This window comes from Herpailurus yagouaroundi, unplaced genomic scaffold, assembly GCF_014898765.1.
Source record: "Herpailurus yagouaroundi ecotype Mexico unplaced genomic scaffold, PumYag 322, whole genome shotgun sequence".
Taxonomy (NCBI): Eukaryota; Metazoa; Chordata; class Mammalia; order Carnivora; family Felidae; genus Herpailurus; species Herpailurus yagouaroundi.
In genome coordinates this window covers 68,026-93,015 of record NW_024412539.1, presented here as the reverse complement: position 1 = coordinate 93,015, position 24,990 = coordinate 68,026, and the positions used below count along the sequence as shown (strand labels likewise).

The 24,990-nt window shown below is 48.5% G+C and overlaps 3 protein-coding genes across 7 annotated transcripts in view; 1 reads left to right on the top strand and 2 right to left on the bottom strand.

Annotated features, from left to right (window-relative positions):
* Positions 1-415, bottom strand: part of LIX1L (limb and CNS expressed 1 like) — a 19,945-nt gene extending 19,530 nt beyond the window's left edge. The window contains exon 1 of the mRNA XM_040462514.1: positions 20-415. Coding sequence (XP_040318448.1) covers positions 20-311 — 292 coding nt within the window. The 5' untranslated portion in view covers positions 312-415. The remainder of the gene's footprint in view (positions 1-19) is intronic.
* Positions 416-1,862: 1,447 nt separating this feature from the next.
* On the bottom strand, positions 1,863-5,398 carry ANKRD34A (ankyrin repeat domain 34A). Of its 4 annotated transcripts, none has more exons than XM_040462512.1 (4): positions 5,302-5,398; positions 4,756-4,819; positions 3,639-4,376; positions 1,863-3,605 (listed from the first exon to the last, which is right to left on the bottom strand). In XM_040462512.1, exons 3-4 carry the CDS (start codon positions 4,258-4,260, stop codon positions 2,707-2,709), a joined length of 1,521 nt encoding a protein of 506 aa, XP_040318446.1. In that variant the 5' UTR covers positions 4,261-4,376; positions 4,756-4,819; positions 5,302-5,398; the 3' UTR covers positions 1,863-2,706. The 4 variants fall into 4 exon arrangements, with proteins under 4 accessions (XP_040318446.1, XP_040318445.1, XP_040318443.1 ...); XM_040462511.1 differs by lacking the exon at positions 5,302-5,398 and adding an exon at positions 4,921-5,104; XM_040462509.1 differs by lacking the exons at positions 4,756-4,819; positions 5,302-5,398 and adding an exon at positions 4,921-5,104.
* A 1,759-nt stretch (positions 5,399-7,157) lies between these two features.
* On the top strand, positions 7,158-16,066 carry POLR3GL (RNA polymerase III subunit GL). Of its 2 annotated transcripts, XM_040462515.1 has the most exons (8): positions 7,158-7,258; positions 12,904-13,071; positions 13,402-13,531; positions 14,239-14,307; positions 14,651-14,707; positions 14,945-15,018; positions 15,150-15,263; positions 15,570-16,066. In XM_040462515.1, exons 2-8 carry the CDS (start codon positions 12,946-12,948, stop codon positions 15,654-15,656), a joined length of 657 nt encoding a protein of 218 aa, XP_040318449.1. In that variant the 5' UTR covers positions 7,158-7,258; positions 12,904-12,945; the 3' UTR covers positions 15,657-16,066. The 2 variants fall into 2 exon arrangements, with proteins under 2 accessions (XP_040318449.1, XP_040318450.1); XM_040462516.1 differs by lacking the exon at positions 14,239-14,307.
* Positions 16,067-24,990: the final 8,924 nt, after the last annotated feature.

Here is a 24,990-nt window from a genome sequence, read left to right as displayed (position 1 = left end):
GCAGGCCCCCCGCACTCACCTCGGCCATAGCCCTGCGTGTGCTTGGCGAAGCTCCTCACCACGGCCTCCACGGCCTCCCGCAGCACCGCGGGGCTGCCGGCGGAGCCCGGGGGCAGCGGCAGCCCCGGGGCCCCGGACAGGAGCAGGGGTGGCGGGGGCGGCGCGGGGGGCGGCGGTGCGGGCGGGGGGCCTGCCGGGGGTGTGGCGGTGGCAGCCGCGGCCCCAGTCACTCCGGGTCGAAGCGCTCGCAGAGTGCCCCTCCCGCTGGTGCCCACTCCGGGCTGCAGCCGCTGTGCTCGCATCGTCTCCATCCCGTCCGCCGGTGGAGCAGCGGCCCCGACCCTGCCAGCCTGGCGAGCTGAAGGTCCCAGCCACCCCCCGCCAGCGAGAGCCCAGGGACTGAGGCGGTGCCGCAGCCCCGCCGTCAGTCAAGCGGGGGCGGGGACGAGCCAGGTCCTCTACGAATCAGCAGAGACTGGGCGGGAGCTGGAGGGCTCCACTCCGCCATAGGCAAATTAGGGAGGAGGGCGGAGGTTCTGAGCAACCAATTGCAAAGAGACAAAGCGATACTCTGTTTAAGGGAGAAGCTTATCCTGGGCGCTTCGTTGGGAGTCCTGTGGGGAGTCCTGGAAAGCAAGTCAGACCCCGGGGGCGAGGCTTGGGTGCGGGGAAGGCCCGGATGCCAGGCTGAGGAGAATTGTATGTAGACAGAGTGAGAGGATTCTTAGGGATCATTTGTCCAACGATTTCATTTCATAGATGCAGATGAGGAAACAAGACTCAGGAGTTACTCCCCACTTCTACCTTTCCAAGATCACATGCAACGGGTTGGGAAGCTAAAACAAGGAAGGACATTTAATGAGCATACACTTACTCTACGTCAGACACCATGCAATGCACTTTAAGTGCAGTGTCTTACTTAATCACAATGACTAACTAGAGTTTATTATTTTACAGATAAGGCAACGGACACTCAGAGAGGCTAGATACATTGCCCAAAATTAAAGCTAGGAGATGGCAAAGAGGGATTCAAACATCGGTCTTCTGATTCCCAATACTTTGACCTTTTAGTTATACCACACATCGTTAGGTAATTTTCTGACTTCACCTATTCTAAGTTGGGAGAAACAGTAAGGAAGAGTGGAATGGGCCGCTCCCTTAACCTCCCATTAGAGCGAGGAAGAACTGGAAGATATGCAGAAATCAGAAAACCGAGAAGTCTAAGGGGACAGATTAAGACAATTACCCTTGTACATGACCTGTCAGGCTGGGTTCCTCTGATTACTCTTACACACACACACACACACACACACACACACACACACACACACTACACATCCTTTGTCAGTAGACCATCATGCCATTTTTACCTAGGTGAAGCTATACTTCTCTCCATCCACCCCCCTGCAGTGGCTCAGGATGGGGAAATGAAAGTCAGAAGTAGAAAAAAAAAAAAATGGATGAAACGCACCGGTGAGATGAAAATTAGACCCCCAAGGAATAACTGGGAATAGTCACAAAATAAGAAGCTTGAAAGAGGGGCAGTTAATCTACTGGGATATATGTGTTGATGGTGGAGGGAAGTACTTTTTGTAGGATATACTTTTGGAGAAATCTTAAAGAATTTGAAGATGGACATAGGGGAGACTGGGCAAGTGAAAGTCTGCCAAACGCCTTAAAACCTTCAGGACATGGGACACTATTTCTTCTGCAACCCCAGTTGGTCTGTTGGTCTCCTGCAAAGAAGGTGGCTGTAACCTCTAAGTATCCCCTAGATCATTATAGATATGCTTAGCATCACCCTCCATCCCTGTTCCTCATTCCCCACATCCCACACCCTCAGGCAGAAGTGACAAAACAGAGACTTCTGAACACATTTATTTGATATGTCAAGTGGAGAGAGGAGTGATTTAGGGCTACTCCCCACTTCTACCTGTGGGGGTGTTCATAAGCTCAGACGGACAGATTGCATCGTAGAGCCCATGACCCACTCCCTGGGAAAATGAGACAACCTGTTGATTGGTTAGGGGAGCTAGATGGGAATAAAAGGCAGGAAGTTGAGAAGTAAAGCTGAGAGCAAGAAGGGCAGCAGCAGAACTGAGGCTGGGGATCGCTGCAGGAAACCCCTAAGGAAAGTGAAGAAGATATCCTGAAAAGTGGTTAGGGCTGGAAGCAGGGTGTGAAAGGAGCCAGGCCTGGAGAGAGAAGCAAGACCTACACAAGGGAGTGGGATATTCAGGAAGAGGGCAGAGTGTGCAAAGGCATGAACGAGCTGTGTTGCAGGGCATACATGGAAAGCAGGGGATTGCTTCTGCAGGAGGGCAAACAGACTGGATACTACCCATAAGTAGGGGTTCCCTACTGCTTCTGAACAAATGCAGGTGAGTTTGGGACCCACTTGGGGCCCTAGCACAAGTGGCCCTGTGTGTGCCATTCCTATGGATGGGTACACAAGTAATTCCCATATGCATGTGAAGTGACCAGCACATGAATGCATGTGTCTATATGCCCAGTAAATAGAGTACTTACCCTTTTCTGTGAATAAGAGTACTGTGCTTGTGGACACTTTCTTACCCATGTGTGCGTGCACCGTGCCCGTGAGCACATGCAAGAGACCCCCATGTCCGTGGTGTGTGTGTGAGCTGGTTCTCCCACCTGTCCCATCAAGGTCCTGATCCCCACCCTCCTTGACTCCTCTCACTCGTCTCAGCGCCCTGGCTCCCCTGGCCCGCCTAGACTCTGGAAGCCCCCTAGCAGGCGGATCTGCTCAGTCTGCATCGAGTGGCGCCTCACCAACTTGCGCTTGGTCCTAGGAGAGCCTGGCGCCCCCGCCTGGGGAGGGGCGGGCAGCGAAGGCGCCCGACCTCCGGGTTGGGGGCGAATGTCGGGGATGGGAGGGTGGGGGCTGACGTTGAGCGGAGGCAGGAAACCAGGCCGCGTTTGCGCGATGTGGTCCAGGAGCAACGTCCCCGAGCCCCTCCGCTCCAGCAGCCCGGGACTCCGCCTCCGTCCGCTCAGGGGAGAGACGGCCCCAGGCAGACTCTCCTGGGACTGGCGCGGCGAGGGCGCCGAGCCGGCTGGAGGGAGGGTCAGCGGGGAGGCGCTGTATCGGCGGCGCTCCAGGGACAAGCGGCTGCACTCCGGCGAGTCGGGGCAAATATTCCCGGGAGTATCGAGCTCCACCGGCTCCATGCGGCTCAGTTTCTGCCTCAGCCCCGCAGGGGGACCGGACTCCTGAGCTTCTGGCGCAGTGTTTCGGCGAGAGAGAGGACCCCCACCCGTCACTTTCTCCGCCCACGGAGGCGGGTCCTCCGGGCCTTCAGTGCTGTGACGTCTGGAAAGACGGGGTCGACCGGTCAGGGTCAGGCCGTTGAATTCGGCGGTCAGGCGCTCGATCCCCGGCCTCCCTTCCGCGGGCGGGACAGGTTGAGGAGGGGCCACTAGGCCCCAGGGCTCGGAGTTGAGCCTTTTGAGTGGTTTTGGAGGGTGACGGGGTGGTTTGGGGAGCGGCTCAGAAGGGGAGGGGTCATCGGGGGGTTTAGGAAGAGGGAATTCGAATACGTCCCGCTTCTCCTCTTCTTCCTGAGCGCGAGGGGACAGCAACCCTCGTCCTCCTCCACCTCCTCCTCCTCCTCCACCTCCTCCTCCTCCTCCTCCTCCACCTCCTCCTCCTCCTCCTCCTCCTGCAGCCTGCAGTTGGATTTCCGAAGGCGAAGTGCAGACCCCCGGGCTAGGAGGAGCGGGAGCCGGGTCCTCCACCCCCGGGGACGGTGGGGAATTGAGATACTGCCGTGTCTTCTTGGTTCCCGAGGGAGAGGTGTCGGTGGTGATGATGATGACCTCCGTGCCCTTGGCCTTACAGGCGTCCAGCAGCGTGGCAAGGGTCTCACGGTCCCCGCGGTCCAGGGCGTGGACAAGCGCCGAGGCGCCCGCGTGATCTCGCACTGAGGGGTCTGCACCGTGGGCAAGGAGCAGCGAAGCCACGGCGGCGCCCCCACCCCCGGCGCAAGCGTGCATGAGCGCGGTGCGCCCCAGGCGGTCTGCGATGTTGGGGTCAGCGCCTTGCTCCAGGAGGTAGCGTACCATGCGTGCCTTGTTCTGGGGGTCGTCGTAACGGGCCCGACAGGCCGCCATTAGCGCAGTCTCACCCTGGGCATCACCCTCATTCACGTAGGCGCCTCCCTCCAGAAGCAAACGGGCCAAGCGTAGCTTACCCTGACCCACGGCCCGAAGAAGAGCGTGGCCCTCGGTGTGCAGCATAGCTGCGGCTGGGGCGAAAGCACCAATGAAGCCGGGACGGGGGCCCGCCGAGGGTGTCTAGGGGCGTGGGGGTGGTGGCTGGCGGAAGCCTGAGGGCTCAGTGGCGAAGCCAATCCCTGCGAGAAAGAGAGAGATCTTATTGACGGATTCAGGCAGGGAAACTGAGGCACCGGTGGAAAGATACGGCGTGGGGAGATCTCTACGGCACGGCACACAGTCCTTCCTCTAACTCATGCCTTTGAGCCGCCCCCTCCCCCCAGCGCATGCCTGAGGAGGTGGGAAGGGTGCACCCGCATTGAAGGACGAGCGCGCGTGCAAATGCGTACGTGCACGCGCAGGGATACCGCACCCCCACCCTCACCCCACGGCTTATCAGACCTTTCCAGCATCCCCCTTTTCTTATCCGCACTTGGAATACCCCTTCCTAGGATGCTGAACGCCGCCCACCCACACACATGCACCCATACATTCACACACATAATTCCCATTCCTAACCTCTTTTAGGTTGCCACAGCCCCAAAAATTGAGTGGGGGGAGGGAAGCAGCTTGCATTTGGGACCTAAAACGGGTGGGGGGAGAATTGGGGGTTTCTTTTGCCCCTGCTATGTTCCCCATCACTCCTTGCTCTTTCCCTCCCAGGCTGTGCGCCCAAATAGATACCTGAATGTCCGCAGGATCTCCAAGAGGCCAGGACTGAGGCCAGGGCCCTGGGGCAGCCGGGGTGGCGGAACCGGGTTCCCGGGGGCCCACATGGCGTGGGGAGGGGCACCTGGATTCCCTTGGTGTCAGTATCTGCACCCCGGCACCGGATCCTGGTCCCTCCTCCCGGTGCGCCCCGGGCACGGCGCCGGCTCGGGAGGAGAGAAGCTGGGGGGGGGGGGGGGGCGGAGCTCTGCCTTGCTATTTATAGCCTGGTCTCTGCGGGTGGGGGCGTCGGGCACCAAACCGTTCCCCCACCCATGCACACAAAAATCCTCAAAACCTAGAGGCTCCAATCCTGACTTCTCTTGCTGAGCCGACCTCCCCTCAGCCCCAACAAACCTAAATGTTCCTCAGGAGACTCCTCCGCGATCCAGACTGGGACCATCCCAATTCTTCCTTGAGCAGAGCCCCATTTTCCGCGTTTGATGTGTTTATGCGCGCCTGTACGCCAGATCTGACCTGCTACCCACAGCACATGGCACATTGTGCAGAGAGGTGGAGAGAGGCGATTGGAATCCACAGCCGGAGTCCATACTGCACAGAGAGAAGCAAGAGATCTGGTTGCCTCCTTGTAGTTTACATGTGAGGGGGAGCTGGAGCCAGACAGCGGTACATCCTCATTCCACCTCCTCCTAAACGGAACACACAGCACAGATAAACTTGAACCTCAGTTCCCTGGTACAGATCTCAGATAAGTGTGAGGAAAGTGGATGAATATACGGGGTCATTTTTAGGTACACCAGGGGGCATTCCCAGATGCCTTCCTCCCCACATTCTTGGAGGGGGAGAGGGAAAGAGAAAAGGGGAAGAGAGAAGAGGGACCCTTGTAACACATCCTTTCTCACTGCATCTCTTTACAATCAATCTTTCTTAGACTGTCATTATTTTTCCATCTTGCCTGAAGGTCTCTGTCCAATGGCTCCTGATGTCTTCTCTCTGCCTATCTGTCACAATTGTAACCCGTCTCTCTCTGCTGTCTGTCTCTGCCTCTCCTTGCCACCTGCCCTGTCTCCATGGTTACCATAGCTTCCATCTGCATATTTTAGGAATGAGTTTGTGTCCAGCTGGAAGGCATCAGGGAAGTGGAAGATGAGGGGAAAAAAATCCCAAGGATTTGGAAAACTCACCTGAGATCATTCATACTGGCGGCCACCAGACACAAGATACTAAAAATAATGTTCCTGGAGAAGGAGGAAGAGAAATATTGCTGGGAAGCTACCCATTTTTATTAGCCACCATTTACGGGACACCAACTATGTGCCAGGTACTTCATATATATTATTTCCAATCTTCACAACAATGCTATAAGGTAGGAATCTCCTTTTTATCTCCTTGTTATAGGTGAAGAAACTGATACCTAAGTTAAGCAAGTTCTTCAAAACCTCACAGCTCTGTTTCTGTCCTATTCCAAAGACGGGGCACTTCCCGCTGGATCTACAGCCTCCCAAGTCAAGAGGCTTCACTCCCAGGCCCATTTTCTCTGACATCTGGGATAGTCTTCTTGACTAACTCCTAGATTTTATGTCCCCTGAATTCCTTCCGTGTGTGTGTGTGTGTGTGTGTGTGTGTGTGTGTGTGTGTATGTGAATGAAAATAGGGCTCCTCTCCGCCTCCCTCCCACCAACCATGCCCCCCTTCAGCAAGGGCTAGGAGGAGCTGGAAGGCAATAGAAAATGTAGGAAACACTGGGCTTCTTCCCTGCCTCCCCAACTCTGGTTCTCTAATTCCTAATCCTTCCTTCCCCAAACTTTCCGCTCATCTTCTCACAGACATGGCAGCAAACCACAGGGGGAAAAAATAATAGAAAATAAGTATTCAGTGGTGGTGCTGGAGGGAAGCCGTGTAGGACTGGAGGGAAGGCAGGAGTGATGGAGGGGAGGCCGAGCTGTGAAGCCCCAGTCACAAAAAGAGCGATCCCTAAGGAACAACCCTTTCATTTCTCTGTGGGAGCTTTCTCAACACTGTCCCTCGGCGAGTTCTAAGCGTGAACTCTCGCTAGCCAGGAGCTCCGCCATCTGAGATGAGGTCGGAAATAATCAAGCCCTGGTTGATTCTGCAACCCTCTCTCCGCGCCACGGCGGGCTTCCCAAGCCTGGGTTCTGGCTGACTCTCCCCCTCCTTCCTTCTCCTCGGCTTCAAGTGGGCGGATCTCCCTCCTGGTCTTCTCCTAGATTGGCCGGGAGAATTGACCAATGGGAAGCCCTGGGAGGCGGAGCTAGGGCGCCAGAAGCTAGAGGAAGACCTGCAAATTTCAAGTTGGCTGCGACGTGGGCTCCGCGTGGGGGAGGGGCAGCAGGTAAGGCTCCGTCCCGGTAGCGCTGACCTGGTTCTGTCCCACACCTCCCGAACTAGTTCGCCAGGGCCACGCTGCGAGATAGATAGACAACGCATTCCGGCAGCCTGTTGGATCAGCCCCCTCTGGTTTCCTACTCTTCTTTCCCTTTCTCTTCAGGGCTCCCATTGCTGTACCGATTATACAGAGAACTGCAGTTTTCCTTCGTGCATAGGGGAGACAGATTAAAGCACAAAGTGAGAAAATTCACTCTTGTATCTCTGACTTTTTGTTACGGCATCAGCTTCCCCCGAATATTTTATCATTATTCCCTTGTCTAAGAGTCTGACAAACTCCTGTTATCTGTTAAGAATCAGCTGAAATATTGTCTCCTACCTGTAGCTTTCTTGGACCACCTCTTCTTCCTTTTATTTTTTTTTCCTTCGTAATTAATTGTTCCCCAGTCTGAAGGTAACGTTTTATGCGTACCTCTATTAGAGCACTTAGTGTGTGGTCTCTAATATTTCTCTGTTCTTCTGAGAATATAAGGTTTTGTAGGCAGGTTCTTGTACTCAATACAAAGTGCCCAATAAAGGTTACTTGAATGGAATTGATTGCGAAGGCCGACTTTAAACTCCTAGCATAATTAGGGAACAATTAATAAAAGATGCAATAAAATACAATACAGTATCTAATTAAGATCTCTTAAATTAGTGGTTTGTAATTCAATTGCTCCCACAGTCCAGAGAAAGGAGAAAGCTAGGAGGACCCGGATGGTGAAGGGAGGCTTGATGAATCACCAGGTCTCAAGTTTGGAAGAGCCCTCAGAAATCATGTATTCATCCATCTATCCATTCATTCATTCAAAAAATATTTATTGAGCATCTACTATATGCCAGACACAATGCTAGACAATGGGGATCATAGTGAATCCTCTACTTTAGACATGCGTCCTTCCTCTGATAAACCATATTTAGTAAATTGTTACCCATCTTCTACTTAAACATCACTCGTTAGAAGACTCCCTAGCTCACTTTGCAGGTCATCCCATTTTTGGATATTTGTTCTTCAGTTAATATCCAACAAATATTCTAAACAAATATGTAGCTCAACGAAATGCCTTCCTCACCTCCATTGTAAAAGAAGGAGCACTGTCCTGGTGGTAGCATTCTTAAAAATAAAGAAAAACCATCCCCTTTGGTTTCTTTCTTTCTTTTTTTTAATGTTTATTTATTTTTGAGAGAGACAGAGAGAAAGACAGAGTACGAGCAGAGAGGGACAGAGAGCAGAAGACACAGAATCTGAAGCAGGCTCCAGGCTCTGACCTGTCAGCACAGAGCCTGACATGGGGCTCAAACTCACGGACTGTGAGATCATGACCTGAGCCAAAGTCAGTCCCTTAACTGACTGAGCCACCCAGGTACCTTCCCTTTGGTTTCTGATTTAAAAAGTAATATACATTTATTCTAAAAAAATTGGAAACACATAAAGGTGTAGATAAAAATGTCTATTATTTCATGACCATGATCTAGGGTTAACCGTTATTATTATATTATTATTATTATTATTATTATCAATTTCTTTTCTGCACGTATACATGTGTGTGTTACATAAATCAGGCTATACCACAAATATAATTTTTATCCCATTTCCCTCCACTGTACATAGTGAACATTTTTTTTGCCTTTAAGTATTATTTGAAGTCATTTTTCTTTCTACATGATAGCCTAAAGTGGATATTTGATTTTTTTTTTTTAACCATTCACTTTTTTGTTGAGCCATTTAAGTTATTTCAGAAGTTTTGCTACCATGGATAGCTCTTTGATGACTAGACATGTTTACATGTCTGACTATATATGTGATGACATCTTTAAGGGTACATTTTTTAAAGTAGGATTACTGGATTAAGGATATGAACATTTAAAAGGCTGTTGCTCCCCTGAAATACTGTGTATAAAGACAATCCTTCCAATGAGGTATGAGAGTGTCCCATCTCAAAAAAACTGTGGCAACCTGATTATTCTTTAAGTGTTTGTCAATTTGGTAGGTGAAGAATGGTTTTGTCGATCATTATTTTATCAATTGCCTATTCATGTCCTTTGCACATTTATTCTATTGGTATGTTTTTTTCATTTGCATGTCCATGAGTTCTTATATAATAAGAGTATTAACTCCTTGTTTTATTTATCAGAAATATGGGAAACCCTAAATATTAGAGTGCCCTAGGCCTCAATCTCTGGATCTCTTCTTTTCTCTGTTCACATCCACTCCTTTAGGGATCCCACCCAGTCTCATGGCTTGAAATATTTGTATACTGACAACTCCACCAATTTAAACTCCATTGATATAGCAGTTTTTGTTTGTTTTGCTCACTGCTATGTCCCTAGCACTTGGAACAGTGCTTGGCATATAACAAGCACTCAGTAGATATTTTTTGAATGAATTAAGATGGTATTATTATTATTATTATTATTATTCCCATTTTACAGATGAGGAAACAGGTTTAGAGATATTAAATAAATTGCTGTAGGTTGTATAACTAGGAAATGGCAGAACTAGAATTCAAATCCATGTTCTTAACGACTACACGTACTGCCTTTCTTAAATTTGATGTCATGGTTTTTCTGTATTTTGTTGAAATCTGCTTCTTAGTAACTTCTACCACAATACAGTTAGGCATAAATAGGAATGAGTGTCATGTATATGAGATGTTGTTGTTTGGGGGAAGGAGAGTGCACAGGTGAACTCTAGGGAGGGTTGACGATAAGAAAAAGCAATTTGGGACCAGATTATGGAAGACCCTAAATATCCTCAAGAATTTAGATTCAATCACAATCTTAAAGAATAGAAACTCATGGTAGATTCCTGACCTGAGGGGGTTGAGATGGATGGTTCAGTTTCCCAACCAACCACCAGTTTATTGCCTCAATTAAATAAAGTTTTTTCTTTTTTTCCTCTCTTTTTTTTTTTTTTTTTTTTACCCGCATCCTTGGAGGCCACTTGGTTATATGTGGAAATGGAATTCAATGTGTCTAACCTCAAAGCTCACAGCTTTTTCTTGACTCCTTACTGCTTTGCAATCAAAACAGCTCCCGTCCCCACTGCCAGAACTGGGTCTATCAAGTGGAATTATACCCAAACCAGCTGGTTGGTGTCCTTTCCCCTGAAGGGGCCTGAAAACATGCTTACAAATTCTTACTTCTTCTCTAGTGTCCATTAGCAATCCTTTCTCTCCTGATAAGTCCTTTCAATCAGATCACAATTTAACCTATTAGCTAACTTCTTATTTTTTCCTCACATTTTTTGTTGGACCTAAAACTTTCCAAATTCCTCAGACACACATTTTTTCACCCTCTCCTTCCTGCTACATGTTGTTAATCTCACCTACTACTCTGTTGGTATATTTTAAAATTTTTTAATGATTATTTTTCTCTTATTACAAAAGAAATACCTTTCAGTATAGAAAACAAACGTTAAAATACACATAACCCCTCAAAAAGCAAACACCCATCACCTCAAATTAACCAATATTAATTTCAGTGTATAGCCTTCAAAAACAACTTTTTTTCCATCATACATGAAGAAAGTATGTATGTGTGTGTTTGACAAAATAGATTTCTTTATACACCTTTCTAAATCTTTTTTTCACCAGCTAATCTTTTGTTGAGTGCATTTTGTTGAACTATATATTTCTTGTTTAGAGTGTTTTTTGGATATTAATTGAAGAACAAATATTATTAATTGAAGACTTGCAAAGTGAGCCAGGGATTCCTCTTACTAAAGATGTTTAAATAGAAACTAGATAACAATTTACTAAATATGGTTTATCCGAGGAAGGATACATGTCTAGAGTAGAAGATTCACTATGATCCCCATTGTCCAGCATTGTGTCTGGCATATAGTAAATGCTCAATAAAAATTTGTTGAATGAATGAATGAATACATGATTTCTGAGGGCTCTTCCTAACTTGAAATCTTGTGATTCATCAAGCCTCCCCTCATTATCCCAGTCCCCCTAGATTTCTCCCTTATCCCATCATATTAAGGGCACATACTAGCAGTGTAATTTAATATTGTTGATGTCGAACTTGGTCACCTGACTGAAGTAGTGTTTGTCCACTTTCTCCACTGTAGAGTTATACCGCTCCCCATCTTTCCAAAGCTGAATTGGACAAAATTCCCTATATATAGTCCACCCTTAAGGAGTGGGAAGTTCTACTCCCCCTCTTTAGCGTGGAATCTACATAATTTATTTGGAATTCTACACAAGAGGTTTGTCTTGTCTCCCCCACGTATTAACTTATTTAATCATTTCTTTCTATCAGTGTGGACTCATGATATTTATTTTATACTTTGGGGTTATAACTTAATACTACTTTATTGCTCAAATTCTTCTTTGGCCATTGGGATCTCTTCCAGTAGACTCTTATGCCCCTTTGACATAGCCTGCCAATGTATGTAGGTTGTTGTTTTGAGTGCTTCTTTACTTTCTGGCACTAGAAGATGCTTCAGGCTCGCCTTGGGTATTTCCCGCCCCAGCCCTTAGAATCAGCCATTTCTCCAAGAAGCCCTGGGTCTTTTTTTGTTGGAAAATGGTCTTAGAAACCAAGATCTGGGTGCTAGGTGTGCTCTTTGTCACTGGGATATCATTTCTTACAAGTTTCATTTTCATTTGGTAACTTTACCCCCCATCCTACCTGCCTCTGACTGGTCCCTTAAGATTGATGACAACAGGCAGAGTTCTGCTACTTCTAGTAACAGAAGGAACTTTCGATTCATCAGAGTTTATCACTGTGGGGTGGGCTGCCTTGGGGGAGAACAGACACCCTCTCTTTAAGAAAATGCCACTGTGGGTGCCTGGGTGGCTCAGTCAGTTAAGCATCCGACTTCGGTTCAGGTGTCATGATCTCCCGGTTTGTGAGTTTGAGCCCCGCATCAGGCTCAGAACCTGGAGCCTGCTTCAGATTCTGTGTCTCCCTCTCTCTCTGTCCCTCCCCCACTTGCACTCTGTGTCTTGCTCTCAAAAATAAATAAACATTAAAAAAATAAAAAAAAAAAAAAGAAAATGCCACTGGAAGTGAAATGATTAACAACTTACAAAGTGGAGTACTAGGTTGGGAGGGCTTTTGGACTAGATGCCTCTACTGGTCCTTCCAACTCTAAGATTCTAAGTGCTCCTAAGTGGTATTACAAAAAAATAAATTGATTGTAATGGTTCTCCCCACCACCACCTCCCACCACTTATCCTTATCCCCCATAGTAGATGCTTAATACATGTTTTGCTGAAATTCACTGCATTGGATTGAATTGGGGCCTGGTTGGGTGTGGAAAGCCAGGGAGAGAAAGAATTCAAAGATTAGGTGGCAATATGCAGACAGTGACAAATACCAAATTACCTTAGGGATGGAGGGAAGTTTTATCCAGAGGTCTAATCACTTTCCCTTTTGTGCTGGAGTTACACTACTTTGCAGTTATCTGTCCTGTTGGGACTATGTCTCATCCACGTCTGTATTTCCAGAAATACGCTGCCTGGTACAATGCCTTTCCTGTCAACATTTGTTGAATTACACTGGTTTTTGGGGGCCCCAGGGGAAAAGACTGAGTGTCTTGCACCTCCCTGGCTTCCTATCATTCTACCATACTTTTCTCTTTGTTTTTGTCTTTATCAGGTTTTTCTCACTGGATCTCTGAATACCCAGGCCCCCTCCACCATGGCCAGTCGGGGTGGGGGCCGGGGTCGTGGCCGGGGCCAGCTGACCTTCAACATGGAGGCTGTGGGCATTGGGAAGGGGGATGCTCTTCCCCCACCCACCCTGCAGCCTTCTCCACTCTTCCCTGTGAGTATCTGCCCCCCTTCCTAAGACTCCCGTGTGCCCCTGGCTGACTATATATAATCCAGGATTCCTTGTGGGCCATCACAAAACTCATCTTGCCCCTTTCTGTCTCTATGCTTCCAACTCACATGGGATGTTTCCCAGGCAAGGTAGTTTCTCATACTCTCAGCTCCCCAGCTTTCAAAATACTGTATTGTTCCCCACATTTTTCTTGGCCCTCTGTTCAGTGGGAGCATTGGATTGAACTGGGGGGGGGGGGGGCGGAGAGAGACCCTTCTAGATTTGTTCTCTAGTGTTTTTTCCCTGAACTGACCACTGCCCCTGCTTCCTTAGCCCTTGGAGTTCCGTCCAGTGCCTCTGCCCTCAGGAGAGGAAGGGGAATATGTTCTGGCACTGAAGCAGGAGCTACGAGGGGCCATGAGGCAGCTCCCCTACTTCATCCGGCCAGCTGTCCCCAAGAGAGGTCAGTTGGAACGCTAGCATCGTGTTCCGAGTGCCTTTCATGAGCAGTGCCCTGTACACAGCACTCTGCGGGCCAGAGAGGCCAGAAGCAGCACAGGAAGCTCGCTGTCTGACTGGGGAGATCGTAACAATTACCCCTGCATTTGAAATGCATTATCCGTGGTTTGTTCTGAGTCTCACACACGGGTCTCTGAGAAGCCCTCCTAAGCTTAACGGGATTACAGAGAGGTCAGGGAGACCAGGAGGGACTGGAGAAGGGGAGTCGCTGGGAGGCTTGGGATACTGGATATTTACCAACAGGTGTGGAAGTGCAGGGTTGGAGTATATTGACAAACAGAGCTTTCTGATTAAAGCCTTAGGAGCTGAAGCTCAGAGGCATGAAAGGCCTGCCTGGTAGCCCCATTAACAAGGAGTAAAGGGAAGACTGAAGCCCTAGTCTCTTGCTCTCTAGTGTACTTCCACCATATCACACTACCTCTCAATATAGCCATGCCTTTGGGTTAAGGGAGATAACAAAACATTGTAATTTGGGGTGGCAAAGGGACAACATCGATGAGTGTTGAAGGTCCTTGTTAAAGATGATCCCCTGGGCTCTGAGCTTGGGGAACAGACAGTGCCTGAGTATTGAGAGGGCTGGGTCCTCAGAAACAACCCTGTTCTAGGGCTCTGAAAGGATAAAACTTTGACCCTTGGCCTCTGACCCCTCAGATGTGGAGCGTTACTCAGACAAATATCAGATGTCAGGGCCGATTGACAATGCCATCGATTGGAACCCTGGTAGGTGATGGGCCCTTTCGTTGCCTGCCCTTTCTTAAAATCCTTGAGATGCCACAAGCCACCAGCCCATCCACCTTTCTGTGTCCCCTCCTCCCCTCTATACAGTATTTACACACTGGAGCCCTAGATGTCCTCCCAAACACTCTCAGACTCTACCTGAAAACCTATCAAATAGCCCCCGTTTCCCTGGAGGCACCCAAGCCACAGTTTTGTTCCAAGTAACTTTGACCCAATCCCTTCCTTCCTCACCATTATCCTGACTCTTACTTCTCCTTTAAAACTGGTTATTCACAGGAGACCCCAGGCAGGGTCTTACTGACTTTTATGTTCCCACTGTTCCCAGATTGGCGACGTTTACCCCGTGAGCTAAAGATCCGAGTGCGGAAGCTACAAAAGGAACGTGAGTATATCTGGGGAAAGGAGGCAGAAGAGAGATTTCCTTCATCAGCTGGAGGGCCAAGGCTGTTGGTGATCTTGCCTGCCGTCCCAGTTCCTGCCCATTCCACCCAGTATGGTAGCTGGGTGCCATGTGGCCACATGAGGGCAGCAGAGTGACATGGTCTCTGCAAGAGGGTGGGGTGGACCGCTAACAAGGAAGTTTGCTCTCAGATGATTCACCTTTTGATTCCCTGACCAGGGACCACCATCCTAATCCCCAAGAGGCCCCCCAAGAACACAGAAGATAAGGAAGAAACAATACAGAAACTGGAGGTGAGGAGGAAATGTGCAGAGAGACCACCTGGGTCCCAGCCCCATTCCCTGTCCTTTGGCCCATCTGTGCCTCATTCTTTCCCTTCTCTGAGCTGAGTCCGAGTTTCTCCTTCTGTTCATCTTTACATCAGACCCTGGAGAAGAAGGAGGAGGAAGTGACTTCAGAGGAAGATGAAGAGAAAGAAGAAGAAGAAGAGAAGGAAGAGGAAGAAGAAGAGGAGTACGACGAAGAAGAACATGAAGAGGTGAGAGGGCTCTCCTTCCACCCTCAGTTCCCCTCTCTTTCTCATAAGCTCTGGGAGTCTCAATTCCATCCACCAGGGTTGTTCTCCTCCAGAGGGTTGGAGAGCCAGAGGAGATGTCCCCCCAGGGGAGAGCGCCCTCCACTTCATGTGCCCCCAGGCTCTTCTCAAGAGCAAGTGGCAGCCCCAAGGGACTTCCCAGGCCTGGAATGGTTTAAGGGTGGGAGGAGGGGGACGGCTGCTGACACACTGGGAGGAAGGAGAATGCTGAAAACGTGCCTACTTTGACTTCTTTTTGTTCTGTTTCAGGAAACTGATTACATCATGTCATATTTTGACAATGGAGAGGACTTTGGGGGTGACAGTGATGACAATATGGATGAGGCTATATACTGAAGAAGGACCCTGAACAATATCGCAGACCTTCACATCATTCTTGATTGAAGATACAGAAGTAACTGTCGCTATTACTTGGTTTTGTGGACAAGCAAATCATTTGCTTAGAGTCCAGATAAACTGGCCCTGGAGGTAGGAATGGAGAATGATGACAGATAGTTCTCTTTTCCACCCTTCCCCTCCTTCTACCCTTGTGTCACCTCTGATAGCTTGCGGGGAAAGGGCAAAGGACCAATGTCTTAATTGTACGAAAGAAGGAAGGGTCAAAGAAGAACTGGGCTTTTAGAGCTGAGACAGCTGTACACGTGCCACTCCCCGCACTTTTTTGTAGTGGAAGATAATTGGGGGTGTATGCAGTTAGGAGGAGTAAGGCCAGTTTTATATTTTTAAATAAAATGTTTTTAGCTGTCTGTCTGTCTGTCTGTCTGTCCAGGGTGAGGCCTGATGGGAGAAGCCTGGCGAAAAGAAGGGAATGGCCTAGTTGGGGCATTTTTCCGTTGCCTGTCAGAGTCCAGTGTGACACACTGGCATTGCAGCCTTCCTGTCCTCTACCCCTTCCGTCCCACTCCCGTGGCGGGACACATACTCCCAATCTAGCCCTGCCAAGGAACATTCAGGAACTCATCTATGAGGCTGTGCGGAGTGAGTAGTAGAGAAGAACGGCCCACGCCCTGTAAGACCAGCCCGCTTCTGAGCCTCTGGTCCTCAGGCCACAGGACAGGATCGTCTCTTGTCACGTGTGTTCAACAGGGACACAGGCCCTCTCTTTCCCACACTTGACCTTGATCTCGTCCTTGTTTACAAGGAAAGATTACAGCTATTTTTGTGAGAGAGAGTCGAGAAAGCCAGGTGCGGGGAGGGAGTGGGGAGGAGGTGCCGATTCCTCCCCAGCGCACACCTTCTTCCAGACCCGAGGGATCCCGCTTTGAAAGATGTGTCTGTGCAGACGGAGCCACCATTCTCCACTTCCTGAAGCTGTTTGTGGCTGAGTTGCAGTATCTCTTTTGGTTCTTCCTTTGTGGAAGGTAGTTAGTCTTTCTCACTCCCTTCTTGGGGTGGAGGGGGTAGGCGGTATTGCTTTACAGGAAGTAAGGAGGGTGGGGTGGAGGGGAGTGACTTAGGGACACTCACAGCTCAGCTCTGAGAGATGCTTCCTCACCCACTCGGCTCTCCCTGGGGTGAGGTCACTTCCCTAGGCTCTGATTGGCTTCTTAGGAAGCCCTCAGTGAGCTGATTGGTTCCAGACAGTTGGTCCATGCAACAGTCACGGGCGAGCTGCGTGTCCAGAATAGGAACTGAATAAGGAGGCAGGCACAGATAGCTGGGATGCTGTCATAGCGACCCTACTAAACATTTGAAAGTCATAAGGAGGGGGTGTGGGAAAGCCTTCAAGAAATTGTCCAACCATATCCAGTCAGGCCGACTGAATTCCATACAGCATCAAGTGATAGAGACTGGCAATCTCATGTAAGGCATTTCTTACCCCCATTGTAAAAACTAAGCAGGAACTGTGAATCTATTGAGGGAAAGCACCTTGAAAGTCAGGCTGGGGTGCCATAATAGGTGTTAAGGTAGAGGCAGCCAAGAGAACAGAAAAGGAAACAGGAATTGAAAGAGAACATTCCACAGTTATTGAGCAATTTGTGGTGATTGTTGTGTTTCTTTTTCTAGCTCTCCAAGGTGCTGGGTGAGTGGAATGTGTGGGGGAGGGGCCAGGGGACCTGTCACTGGGGTTTCCCATAGTCACACTTTAGCCTGTGATTGTTGGTGGGGAGAAATCAGCAAGAAACAAACATAAAAGACACTGAAAAATCTCCTTTACTCTCCCGCCCCTGCAGCCGCCCCACCACATATACCAGTCCTACCTGATCAGCTATATCTGTGTCTATGTTCGGGGCACAGCCATGCCCTCAAATCCCACCTAATGCCAGCTTAGGACCCTGAAAGAGTCTAGACAAAAGACAGTAGAGGAGGATTGGAGCGCACTCCTGCCCCCACCTCTATGTACAATACATTTTTTCCCATTTCCCGGGAGAAAGGAGGACAAAGGTTGGAGTGACCACTTGGGCTCAGTTGTACTGCCTCACAAACAAAGTCAGAAAGATCAGACCATTCTTGGATTCTTTCCTAGCTGGCATCCTGCCACTCCTGGCAGGTGACCTTGCTGAACAAATGAACAAAGCCAGAGACACGGGATCTAGCAGCTTCCCCAGATTCCAGAGCCGTTCCAGGCGGAATTTGACTGTTTCCATTGACCTCTCCCCTACTTTCCATACGGGCAGGCTGAGGCTGAAGCCTGAGGTCTAGTCACCAGTCAGGACTGCTCTTTCTCTGCAGGACCACCTGAGAAGCTAGAGATTGAGGCTCCGATTGCAAACATTTAGAGAGGGCCCACACAGTGCTTGCTCAGCGCTGTGCTACCTGCCTGCCAGGGCCTGCTTATGTTGAACACATGGCTCCCCCCACACAGCCAGGCCTGTGCTGGCCCCAGGCAGAGTGGGTTCTCCAGCAAGAATCCTATCCTCCCCTACCCTACGTTCCATCCCTAGCTTCTGGTCCCCTCCCACCTTAGGCCGGAAGCTTAAGAGTTGAGTCTCCAAACTTCACAGGGACTCAGGTGCTTTGAGGGAGGGCTGGATGGGAAACCTGGATGCAATGTGTAGTTTAGAAGATGGGGGTGGAGACCCAAGGGAATTGGAAGATCAGATGTCAGGGGGACAGGGCACCCATGGTTTGGCGAGGAAAAGACAATGACTTCCCTCAATTCATTTTTATTGCCGTTTGGACTTTGAAAGGAGGGAAGGGTGGCCTGCAGGCGTAGGCTGGCTGAGAACTAAGTCCAGGGGATAGGCTGCCGACTCAAGTGAGCAAAGCACTGGTTATGGCTATGTGTTTATGGAGTTACAGTTTATGGAATTTCACCACTCCACAGCCTTGTGCCCTTGGGAAAGTCATGACAAGCCTGCAAACCTCAGTTTCCTCATGCGTGAGACAGAATTCGGATTAGAGAGCCGCCAGGAATCCTTCAAGCTGGTGTTGACCCACCTGCATGAGTCCAAATGGTTTTGAGAACAAAGGTCAGGGCGTGTCCAGCTGTTGCTGAACTCATTCCATCCTCAGAATTCCCCCACCTATTTTCAGCCTGGGCAAGCTAAAGATACCTCAGGCATCTAGCCAGTCCTTTCCAAGAAACTGCCTCAGCCCCAGCGGTAGAAGCATCAGCAATTCTATCAACTATCGAGGGAGGTGACAACCCCTACAGCAGAGGTCAAGGTCACAATCTGCAAGCCAGGACTCAAATGAAGCTGTTCAACCGAGAAGTTTCTGACAGAGGAAGGGGCTGGTTGAGCAGGTCTTCATCTCCCATCATATCATTATGTCTGGCTGGAGGAAAGAGAGGAGGAATGAGCTAGACAGGAATAGCTCAGTTAGCTAATCTGGCCAGACCAGTGGTGACCCCCTCTCCATTGAACTTTCTCCTACAGAGCCTATTTCCTCAAGGTCACTTGGGACCAGAAAGCCAAAAAATAAGAAGTTCTAGTTTCCTAGTATCACCTCAGAAAGATCTTTGCTTTGGGGTGCCTGGGTGGCGCAGTCGGTTGGGCGTCCGACTTCAGCCAGGTCACGATCTCGCGGTCCGTGAGTTCGAGCCCCGCGTCGGGCTCTGGGCTGATGGCTCAGAGCCTGGAGCCTGCTTCAGATTCTGTGTCTCCCTCTCTCTCTGCCCCTTCCCTGCTCATGTTCTGTCTCTCTCTGTCTCAAAAATAAATAAACATTAAAAAAATAAAAAAATAAATAAACGTTTAAAAAATTAAAAAAGGTTTTAAAAAAATGATGGGGGGAACAAACTCACCTAAGTCAGGGACACAGATCTGGGGTATTTCCCATCATGGGGAGAGAACAGATGGAATCCCATTTGGACGGGTTTGAAAGACGCCCTGGTACTCATCCTCCTTCTGCTCAGCTATGGCAGCAGATGCAGCTATTCTGGAAAGGAGATTCCTTCATCTAAAGAGGTCAAGGTAACTCTTTTACTTCATTTTTCTGAGGCATGAGTGGTAAGAGGAAGTGAAACAAAGATGGGCTCAGTGGAAGAAAGGGCAAATGCTGACCAGCCCTTTTCTTAGCCCTCCGCTTCCTGGCCCCAAGCGTCAATCCTGACCCCTAGACAGTCTTTCCTGCAGTCTTTCCTGTCTGACCATAGTTGGCTGCTCCTGGCCCCTCACCTCTCCCTTACTTGGCCTGGCTCCTATTTTGAGACTTGCTCTTCACCCTGAGCCACCACTCTAACACCTGTCCAGAGATATCAGGGATGTCTACAAACTTCCCAGGAGCTGGACTGGGCCAGGTCAGGAGGTGTGACTTGGGGCCAGAAAGAGCTTATCACTCAGACTCATTGTCTTTGATATTCTTTTCCTCTTGTTGACTTCTCTCCATGTCTGTCTTTGCCTCATGTCTTTAGCATTGTGATGACCAACTTGGGTTACTTCTGGGTGATGTAGCGAGGAATATTGGAATTGCAGAATACACACGGTATGTCTTCCAGAGGGTCTATATTACTTTTAAGATTTGGTAGAGGAAGGTAAAATTATTGTTATGCTAAAACTACACAAATATATGGGGCAGTATAAATCAAAATTTGCACTTTTTCAACATAAAATAGGTACTTTTTTTGGCCAACATTTTTGGCTTCCAACAGGCTCCTTTAGAGAGTTCCAGAAGCCCTGGGGAAAAGGGTTCATTCTCCCTAATTTTAGCGGTCCCTCAGAGGAAATATTTGAGAAGCTCTACGTAGAGGTAACAACTTTAAGCCCCAACACCAGTCCGGAGTCAGACAGGGACAAAGAAGTGAAGCAGGTGAGTGTAATACGATAGAGCGTGATGCTAACTGCAAACGAGAGCCTGCCTGGTCCCTTCAGTTCTAACAGGTTGATACCATGAAGGAATGTGGACTGGTTGTTACCAAATATAATTGCTTTTTTTTTTTTAATTTTTTTTTTTTAATTTACATCCAAGTTACTTAGCATATAGTGCCACAGTGATTTCAGGAGTAGATTCCTTAATGCCCCCTACCCATTCAGCCCATCCCCCCTCCCAAAACCCCTCCAGGAACCCTCTGTGTGTTCTCCATATTTAAGAGTCTCTTATGCTTTGTCCCCCTCCCTGCTCTTACATTATTTTTGCTTCCCTTCCCTTATGTTCATCTGTTTTGTCTCTTAAAGTCCTTATATGAGTGAAGTCATATGATATTTGTCTTTCTCTGACTAATTTCGTTTAGCATACCCTCCAGTTCCATCCACGTTGTTGCAAATGGAAAATTTTCATTCTTTTTTTTTTTATGTTTTATTTTTTATATTTGAGAGAGAGCGCGTGAGCAGGGGAGGGGCAGAGAGATGGAGGCAGAATCCAAAGCAGGCTCCAGGTTCCGAGCTGTCAGCACAGAGCCCAACACGGCGCTCGAACTCACGAGCAGTGAGATCATGACCTGAGCTGAAGTCGGACGCCCAACCAATTGAGCCACCCAGGTGCCCCAAGATTTCATTCTTTTTGATTGCCGAGTAATACTCCATTGTCTATATATACCACATCTTCTTTATCCATTTATAATGCTTTTTAAGAGAAGCCAGAACAGATTTTGGTAAAATCTGGTTATTAATTGTTTACCACCAATTCAAATTTTTAGGATGAAACTGTATAGGTTTCCAAATGGCTGCAGGCTGATTCCACCAGAGGCCCCCTGGTTTGCTGCTCCTGGCCTCAACCAATATTTCTTCTAATTTCCAAAGATATACAAGGCTCATCTGGGCTTCCAGGATCTCAGATTCTGTTCCCAAGAGTTCAGGGCAGTGAGGTGTATGAGGCTGCAGGGAGTTTGCAGCTGTCCCGCAAGAGAGCTTGAAGACGTAGGACTGAAGAGAAGCCTCTGGGTGTCCCTGGCAGGCTACTCCTTTCTCTAAGAAAAGCAAAGGAACCATTGGCCCCGGCCTGAGCATCCTTTCCTTGATCTACGGGGATATGGAGCTAAAAACATCTTGGGGTCGTGAACAGAAAGCCAAGTTTCCTCAGAGTTGGAAGGTAAGAGAAGGGTGAAAAAGCAGGAGTAGAGTGAAATGGGAGAAGAGGAGACAAAGGTGGACAGGTGAAGGAGGAAGTCAGAATTTAGACAGGTGAAGTGGAGAGGGTCTTCAGCCACAGAATCATATAAGGGAAGCACAGTTCTCACGCCCCTGAACCCCCCACCTCCCTTCCCAGCAACTGAAATCCTTCCTCTGTCTATCTGTCCAGAAAGTTAAAAATATCCAAGCTAGGCACCCAGCCCAGCCAGGACATTTCCGAGAACCTGTTTACCGACAATTTGATTGATTTGGAGAGGTAGCAGCTCCATTGCCCCAACAATGAGAATAGATCTTGCTTGGCATCCAAACGCTTGAGGCATGTGAGACCCACAATCCTGCACCTATGCTCTGTCTGGTCTCTTCTCCCATCATCACTCCCATTGCCTGGAGATGGCCAGTCAACTGGGCGTCAGAAAAATCCCAGCCTTCAGAGTCTGTTCCTTCTTTTCTCCTTACAGAATGGACCCAGGAAAGAATACAGCAGGGTCAAGCCAAGGGAAACCTCAAGACAGGATGGAAATAGCCCAAATAGGCTAAATTGGGCCTCACCAGAGGGCTCACCTCCACTAGCTTTTGTGCCACTTGGTCTGGTCCACCTCAGGGAAAAAAAAATCAAATGAGATGCATTACCTTTGAATAAGGAGTCTGAGAGTTCTCTGCAGTGTCGCAGTGTATGCCCGTTGTATGTTCCTCGGTTTCTGTCTCTCAACGGTGGGAAGATTTCCCCTGAAGTTGTGTAGTGAAAAGTTAAGAAAGCTTAATTTCCAGAAGGTGACAGAGTTAATCCAGAGGCCTGTGAAGCACTCTGGGTGTATGAGAGAGAAAACTCTAGTGCTCCCTGAGCTATATGAGATGCAGGGTGTGCAGAGGACCTGGTCTGGCCTGGAGGTGGGAGTCCCAACCTCTCCCCTACCACAATTAACTCTAGGCTGAGTCAGCTTCTATACAGAGACTTCTCAGACTGTTTTGTTCCCTTAATACAGGAAGGAGGAATCAAGGGGAGCAAAGAGAGAACGGGCCTTATTTCTGCTAGGTCACAGAGGAAGAACGATTTTGGAGACATGCCTGGGAGTGAACTAATCAAGACTAATCAATTGTGGTGGACGTGGCTCCTCTTTTATTTTAGATAACAAGCACTTGTTTGCCTGTTCTAACACTTCACGTATTTAAAAAAAATTTTTTTTTAGCATTTATTCATCTTTGAGAGACAAGAGTGTGAGCGGGGGAGGGGCAGAGAGAGAGGGAGACACAGAATCAGAAGCAGGTTCCAGGCTCCAAGTTGTCAGCATAGAGCCCGACGTGGGGCTCGAACTCACAAACCACGAGATCGTGATCTGAGCTGAAGTCAGCCGCTCAGCCGACCGAGCCACCCAGGCACCCCACTTCATGTATATTTTTAAAATCCTCACCATAATCTTCCGAGGTAGGTATTATTATTATTTCCCACTTCACAGGTAAACAAACTGTAGCTCAGAAAGCTTAACCAAGTTGCCCAATCTTGTACAGCTTGTTAAATGGTGGAATTAAGATTGGAATTGAGATAGTTCAACTCCACTCTATATTATTTCTCCAGGAAGGCTGATCCCTGAACTTTTTCTAGGCTCCAGACTCACATCTTGGGCCAGGACCTGTAGCCCTGGAGTTGCAGCCTCTCTGCAGAGTGTTTTTCAACTCAGGAAATGGTGGTAGATGAAGGGTAAGAACAAAGAATGAGACACAAATTTCTGCTCTTCTAGTCCAGGACTGTTGAGATCAGGGTGCTTGGGACAGGGGTTGTGACCATTGGAGGGTCAGTAAAAGATTTTCCTTATCTACCTTTTGTATTTCATCGCCTAGAGATAGTCCAAGGAAAGAATGCAAGGAGTCTGTAGGCTGTTGAAAGAACTGGGCAAAAGACACTCCTTCACCCCACTCCATACCCTCTAGTTCCTATGTGATTGTTGACCAGGTGCTCGGACTGATCTGTCTAAACTTCTCCCTCCCAGTGGCTCAACCCAAGTTACAACCTTGTGTTTCTGGTCTGTTGAGAGGTATCAAGCTAGCCAAGGACCCTGGTTATGGAATACTTGCCCCTTCCTTGTTAATTTTACTTTTTCTAGCTCTTTTCTCCCTCTAGATCATTTTCTTGCTGTCTCCTCTCAGACCTTCATATACCAGATTGGACCTAATGAATAAATGATACTAAGAACTGGATCTCCTCTAATGACTGCACGTGTAATTAAAAGGCACATGAGAAGAGCACGGGCAAGGAAGACCCCAAATCTACCCAGTTAAGTGGAGAAGCAGCTGAGCCAGTACCCAAGGAAGCGTACTTAAAGGAGCCTACATGCAGAAAATGTCCTGAGGTAAGGTAGAAAATGTGTGTAAAAGCAAAAGAAAGTCGAAGTGCAGCCTTTTGTGCTCTAAGGGAAGGATGAGTTTCCTGTGAGTGAACAGCTAGCTGCCTTCCTTCCTCATATTTTGCTGCGCTGTTCCATACGGTTGTCACCAGTCACACGGAGCTAATTACATTTAAATTAATTAAACAAAAATAAAAATTCAGCTCATCAATCACACCACCACATTTCAGAGCTCAGTTGCCATACGTGGCTAATAGTTACCATTTTAGTGGGCATGTAGAACATTTCCATCATCACAGAAAAGTTCTATTGGGCAGTTTGAATTTGAGGCATTAGGAGAAGATGCATAGGTTCTGGTTGTTTGAGAATCAGATCTCTAACAGACCTCAGGTGTCAGTTATCTACCCTCTCCCGGTTCTCCCCTTCTCATTTCTTGTCCCATTAGACAGGCTGTTTACACAAACAGCCAGGCTTTCTCTCCATCTCTCCCTCCTGCCCTCTGGCCGGCTCTTGTCCTTGCTCCACCCCACCAGTCCCTGGAAAACAAGCTGCACGAAAAACTTCCATCAACTTTGACCTAGTTTCCTGGTCAAATTCAGGGAATAAGGGAGGAGACGCCAAACTCTTGAAAAGGTGAGAAAAGGAGGCAGCCCAGGTAAGAGTGAAGGAGAGAGTCACCATGGCAACAGGGAGCCAGAGGCTGACACCTTGGGAAAGAGAAACAGCCAGAAGAGAGAAGAGCTCCTGAATATAAAAGACTGATGAAGGAAGATTGAAGTGGGAAGGAATCTTTTCAGTCTTTTTCTTTTTTTTTCAACGTTTATTTACTTTTGGGACAGAGAGAGACAGAGCAGGGGAGGGGCAGAGAGAGAGGGAGAC